This window comes from Lolium rigidum, chromosome 5 (assembly GCF_022539505.1).
Source record: "Lolium rigidum isolate FL_2022 chromosome 5, APGP_CSIRO_Lrig_0.1, whole genome shotgun sequence".
Taxonomy (NCBI): Eukaryota; Viridiplantae; Streptophyta; class Magnoliopsida; order Poales; family Poaceae; genus Lolium; species Lolium rigidum.
In genome coordinates, this window is record NC_061512.1 from 221546407 (window position 1) to 221552956 (window position 6550).

Below are 6550 nucleotides of genomic sequence, written 5' to 3' on the forward strand. Positions count from 1 at the left end.
TAGCGAACTTGCTAGGTTGCCGCGAAGGCGAAATCCCTACATCCTCCTCTTCGAAGAACATGTATGGACTATTTTGTTGCTGTGAAACATGTTCTTACTAATTTCAACTTTTGTAATCTCATGTGTTCATGTTTGTGCAGATTCCTCCCGAGGACGACCTAATTCCGAGTCAAGGCGTACTTCCGAAGCGTACCTCCAAGCAACGGTCGGCTTACCGGTTGAAGCCAAGGGGCAAGGCTCCAAACCGGTACACTCCGGAAGATTATGTCAACCGAGGAAAGAAGGTTGTCACCGAGGAGGATGACGGGCCGCCGCGGAGATCAGCTATGTCGAGGATGAGGAACGACGAGCCGTTCTCTTCGAGGAGGAGGAGGAGGAGGAGGAGGAGGAGGAGGAGGAGCAGCGAAGAGAGCAGCGGCAGCGAGAGCAGCGGCAGGAGCAGCCAAGGCAGCGGACGAAGAGGATGGCCGTCCGAAGCAGCCCGTGAGGACGACACGTCGAGGACGACACTAGGATGTGCTCCGTGTTGTTGTGAACTATATCTTCATAAGTATCGATTTGTGAACCCTATGTCATTTCGAACCATGGTCCGTAATGCTACTTGTTGTTTGAATCTACGTGCTACAATGTGACCTATGAAGTGTTATATGTGTATGTCATGAAATTTCTACTTGTTGTGTCCAATATTGTACTCGTAATCGTTGGAGTTTGGTAGGATTTTTCATGTTTTCAACACAAGTCCATGTGTGGCGCCCTTCCCGCCGGCGCCACAAGTGCTAGTGTGGCGCCCGTGGCATCGGCGCCACACATGCCAACTTATATGAACCATTGGGTCCAAAACATACTGTGGGACAAATCCTCTGGGACTTAGCCGTTTTCGCGAGGCTCTATGTGTGGCGCCCGTGGCATCGGCGCCACACGGCGCCCGTGTCATCGGCGCCACACATCGAGCCTCGCAAAACGGCTAAGTCCCGCAGGAATTGTCTCACGGTATGTTTTGGGGATTACAAGTGCATGTGTGGCGCCGTTGGGAGGGCGCCACACATGCCGCCACGTCGGATGGGCGCACCCGGCTCGGCGTCGATGGCGCCACGTCGGCTGGGTCGGTGGCGCCGGCGAGGAGGGAGCCACATGGGCATGTGTGGCGCCCGTGGGAGGGGCGCCACACAAAAGGGTTAGATTGGTGAAATAGTTTCGCCGGAGGGTCAGTCTGTGCTTTTCTTCCACTTTTGGGTTATTTTTGTGTAAATCGCCCTGGGGACTGGTCTAGGAATCTATCAAGACTTGTTATCTACGTAGCTCGTGGTCCATGTCCTGGGCCGAGCTGAGCAGTTTGAAGTCGTATCCTTTCCAATCCTTGGCCCTCTGCATTTCTCTCAAGATTCGGTACGTACGTCACTTTGTTTTTTTTTCTCTATACTCCTTCCCGCTTTGGAGTGAACAGTTAACTAATGGCGCCACTAATGGTAGGCAAACGAGGAGGGAAAAGGCATGGAGAGACGATGCTGAGTAGAAAGATAAAGAGGAGGTAAGCTTAGCTGCTTGCCAGGGGAATAACCTGTAGCTTGCAGGCCACTTCTTGCAGCGTTAAGCCATGGAGGTTGATACGTAGATGGTTTTATGACGCGGCTACTTGCTGATGCTTTCCTTAAGCCTGGATTTAAAAGCTTAGCAAGGGTAAGGGGGGCAAAAGCGTGTTTGGAGTGAATAAAAGTATTGCATGGGTGGTAGGCTTTAACTAATCTAAAGCTAGATTCGAGCGTTTGCTAACCCCGAGGCTAACGAATAGTTTTTATCTTACTACTGCAGAGAAAAGATTGAGATTAGGAGAATCTCAACTCTGGGAGGAAAGCATCTCCCTCAGCTCTGCTGGGCAGAGCAGAGCTTCTCTAATCAAAAGGTTATATGGGTTTGTTTGGGACGCATTCCTGAATTTCGCAAGGAACAGCTACAGGATTGCCAAGTTACTGAAACTCCCATATATGCTCCAAACAATCTCTCCTCTACTCTGAGTATGATGAAACGAAAGTGCCATTGCTTTGCTGTGGGGGCAAATGGGCAAGGCCTCGATTGCAACCCCTCCTAATGTTGACCACCAATTTTTCCTCCACAAAACTAATCATGCCGATCACGAAGGGCGTGTAAATAATTGCCCGTGTCGAGCAATTAAAAAACCGCAAACAGTCAAATAATGATGAGGGGGGTGGGTGCACAAATTTACAGCCAGGCAGGCAGGCCTTGAGAAAGCGAGCATAAACAAATGCCTGCGAGGGTTGGCAATGTCAGGGATGCCTCTTTACGCCTGCTCTATGTGCGATTCCAAGCAAGTAAGTATACCAACGAGTAAGAAAAAGCAAAGGTAAACAGCATGATTAAAGGCTGTGTTAGCAAAGATAAAGCAGAAAAATTAAGCCCTAACATTGTTAAGGTTTAAACAGAAACAATCCATGGCGGTGCTGGTGGTGAGAGTGTGACTTTCTTTCTTTAGAAAATGATCAGTGTGTGACTAGGAGGAGAGGGGTAAAGCTGTTGCCCCTCTAATACCACAGTTGGTGGTCAAGAAGATCAAGTACTAGTAGTGTAGTCCTACAAATGCCACAAGCCTTTGCCTACACTACACACTCCCCTCTCTCTCTATCTGTGGGTCTATGCTCCTCCCTCTTTCCTAGCTCATCTAATCATCTTCTTCATCTTCCTGCGTCTCCCGCCGCAGCACATAGCATCAGAATCTGCAGTAGGCGCCTCCCCTTTTCTTGCCGTTTCTGTCCATAGGCTGCAATAAGAGTTCTTGCCTGCCTCGCTTGGTCCTCTCATCGCATTGCCCATACAGCTCTGTCCAGCCCGAGCAGAGCACTTGGTCTTCATCTTCGTTCTCTTATTCCTTCAGCCAGCCCAGCAAAGCAATTCATTTCATTGTCGATGGACATGAACGAGAGCAGTGAGAAAGGGATGGAGGGCAACGGGTCCTCCGGCGTGGAGTGGCAGAGCCAGTTCAGCGGCGGCTTCTCCACGCAGCAGCATCATGCCCACATGATGGACTCCTTCGCGGCGGCGTCCGGCATGTGGGCGGCACCGTCGGCTGCCTCGCAGAACATGTCGGGCCTCTCCGACGTCAACGGCATGTCGGCGGCCGCGCGCGGTGCCGGGTTCTTGGCGCCCGTGCCTGGGTTCCTCCCGCCGCCTGGCCTCGGGGCCCATTTCCCCGTGGACTCGGGGTTCATCGAGCGCGCGGCGCGGTCCTCGTGCTTCGTCGGCCCCGGCGCAGGTGGCGGGATGATGGGCGGCTTCGGCGGTGCGGGTGATCAGCACATGGGCAGCGCTTTCGGTGGTGCCTCGGACGGGTACTTGGATCATCGGAGGAAGGACGACAAGGCCGAGCAGGAGCTTGGGAGCGGCGGGGTGCCAAGCTCAGAGGCGGCTGGCGGTGACTGCTCGTCCAAAGGGTCGGACTCCAAGAAGAGAAGAAGGCCCAGCGAGGTATGTACTCTTAGCTGTTCATCTTTCTTGTCACTGAAACTATTTCCAGCTTTCAGTTCAGTACTTGCGTCAGGTGTTAACAGGAACGAGCTTGCGTTTCATTCAGGTGATGGGTGGTGATCAGGTCCAGTCTTCCAACGTGGCCGCTGACTCCGCGAACGAGAGCGCCCACAGCAAAGACAAAGGCGAGGAGAGCAGCCCGGCGACGGCGACGACAACCGGCGGCAGGTCGAAAGGGAAGGGTGCCAAGGAGGAGTCTGAGAAGGAAGACTACATCCATGTCCGAGCTCGCCGTGGGCAGGCAACCAACAGCCACAGCCTCGCTGAAAGGGTACATACATAGATTCTCCTCATCACTTGCGTGACATGTCATCGTTTGATTAGTCTGGATGAAATATGTAGCATTTGAGCTGCACATGACTTGTGGTGCTGAAACTCTGGTTGTTTGCGCAGCTGAGAAGGGAGAAGATCAGCGAGAGGATGAAGCTTCTGCAGGACCTTGTTCCTGGCTGCAGCAAGGTTGGCATATATCTCTTGTCCTTCCTATCGGAAGAGTTGTGTGTTTCTTATCGGTCCATTTCGTAACGAATGTAACGAAACTCTGTTTCTTGAAACTGAATTCAGGTTACCGGGAAGGCGGTGATGCTCGACGAGATCATCAACTACGTCCAGTCCCTGCAAAGACAAGTTGAGGTAATTTTCCCATGGTGTAGCCAACTTTCCACCAGCTAGGATTTTATCTCTTGAACATAGTTGCCGTGTGAAACCATAGAAGTAAAATCAGTAGATACAGATAACTGGATAGTGTGTTCTAGCAATTCTGTCAGTGATGTATATCCGCAGAATCTTGACACTCAGCTTTGCATTTTGCAGTTCTTATCGATGAAGCTCTCGACGGTAAACCCGAGGCTGGACCTCAACTTAGAAGGGCTTCTCTCGAAAGATGTAAGCTCTCAATAAACATCCTCGATTCCCTTCCATCAATTGCTGCCTTTCAAGGAATCTCACTTACCATGCTCAACATTACCTTGTCAACACAACAGCTTCTTCGCTTCCCCGGGGTTTCTTCGTCGTCGATCGGGTTCTCCCCGGAGGTGATGCACCCGCAACTGCAGCTATCGCAGCCGGGCCTGATGCAGGGCGGCGCGGGCGCCATGGGCAACCCAGACGTGTTCAGAAGAATCATGCAGGCGCAGCTAGGCGGCGCGAAAGATGGGTCGCAGGTTTGCATCTGTTTCAACAACTGAACCACAGCAAGTAGATGACACAGCTCACTGCTTACGTACGATCAAACAACTTAAACTGCTCCCCAAAACCACACCTGCTCAACAGTCAACAGCTCCCCAACGATCTACCCATGTCCTAGACCACAGTCAATACCTATAGGCTAGTACTAGCTGTTAGATTCATCCACATGATATGCCTGTACGTATGCAGTGAAGAATTTGAACAAGAGCTTGATGCTGATAAGGTTTTTCCGTTTGTTTGTTGATGCAGCAGATGCCCCACGCATTGAATGGATCGTTCAGCGATCACGTCGCCGCCCAGATGGCGTACCCGTCCTCGCAGGACCTGAGCATCAGGCCGTCCCAGGACGCCTACCAAATGTGACTCCGAGTGCCAGCTCCGCTCCGAGTTTGTCTAGCTACCTAGCTGTCCGTCTGACGGCCAACAGGAATGCACGGGGCACATGACCACTGAAGCTGCTGCTGCTCGTGCACACAGTGCTAGCTCATCGCGCAGCTGAAGATCTTAACTGCTGCTAGCTCCAGCTGCGCGCGTGGCTGGACTGTACTGTATGTAGATCGATGGGTCGTGTTCTTGCTGCGTTGTTCGGGGACTGGGAATGGAAACGGATTTGAGCCCCACTGGAGCGTGGGGGACGATCGATGAGGTGGAATTCTGTCCGGCCTGGGGCCATTTATGTATGGCGCACGAGGCGGCAGCAGTAGCTGAATCGCTGCTAGCTGCAGGATATATATGTTGTAATGCAAAGGGGTTTATGCTGGGTTTGCTGTTCCATTATCTGTTTGCTTGTTTGCTTCGTTTCGACATTGCAAGAGAAAACCACTCGTAAAACACTGAACTTTCTGCTCCTACTCTTGTTGTAGTACGTCAGAAGGTAAAACGATTGAATGTTTTTCGTTGATCTTCTTTTTTGAAACTATCCCCACCCCCTGAATTTCATTGCTTTAGAGGACGAATTACCATTGTATAGAGAGAGGTGATCGCGCCATAACATGGCGTCAATCTTGTGGTCACTGTCCTTGAACCTATATCAGGCCCAACAAATTTTCGTTTATCTTTATAAGACACCTGAGAGTGGTGATTCTCCCTTGCACGGGACATCCTGTGCACGAATGTCGTCATGAACCATTACGTTTCAGATTGTTGAAACATAACGAAACTTAATGTTACTTGCAGCATGAATCATAAAGCAAAAAACAATGTGAATCGGAGGGCAACCACGTGCACGGGAGCACGGCAGAAAGACATTTCTCTAAGACACCTAGCCTCTGTATCGAATAGAAGCATAGAACCTTTATTTACATGTTATTCACCGAAGATCTAACGAAGAGCATACATCATAAAACTCGAAGCAACCATTCAACACTTACAACCAGACAATGGATGAAGTACATGCCGTTAGGGCCATATGCCCTAAAAACACGACCAACCCCCCACCAACTAGTTTCCGTGGGCATCACCAAGTCACCATATGCCGAAACAGAAGCACACACCCGATCTAGTAGATCCACGACGAGCACCTCATCCAATGAGCTTTTTAAGCCGTCAACACCATCAACCGATGGTCCATCTTCAGGGCGGAGATCCGCTTAGCCATCGTTGGGCCTGTTGTCGATGCCGCCATGGCGTCGAATAGTGCCTCCACCCTGCGCGAGTCCATCACGCCGCGTCCGTCAACAAGGCCCCGCCGCTAAGACTCGGCGTTGAGACTCGTCATCATCGGTGTGTTAGATGTACAACACTCAACCTCTTGCGCCCACCATACAACAATTGCTCCAAAACTGATGCGCCCAGAAGGTAGAACGACACCGCCATATCCGACGGA

At 51.3% G+C, this 6550-nt stretch overlaps 1 protein-coding gene across 2 annotated transcripts; it reads left to right on the plus strand.

The window, feature by feature from the left end:
* The first annotated feature begins 1260 nt into the window (after nt 1–1260).
* LOC124652304 (transcription factor BHLH089-like) lies at nt 1261–5483 on the plus strand. Of its 2 annotated transcripts, none has more exons than XM_047191320.1 (9): nt 1261–1386; nt 1471–1727; nt 1810–3477; nt 3584–3808; nt 3931–3996; nt 4102–4170; nt 4351–4422; nt 4521–4700; nt 4975–5483. In XM_047191320.1, the coding sequence occupies exons 3-9, from the start codon at nt 2920–2922 to the stop codon at nt 5086–5088; spliced, it is 1284 nt and encodes a 427-aa protein (XP_047047276.1). In that variant the 5' UTR covers nt 1261–1386; nt 1471–1727; nt 1810–2919; the 3' UTR covers nt 5089–5483. The 2 variants fall into 2 exon arrangements, with proteins under 2 accessions (XP_047047276.1, XP_047047277.1); XM_047191321.1 differs by having other exon boundaries at nt 4978–5483.
* The last annotated feature ends 1067 nt before the right edge of the window (nt 5484–6550 follow it).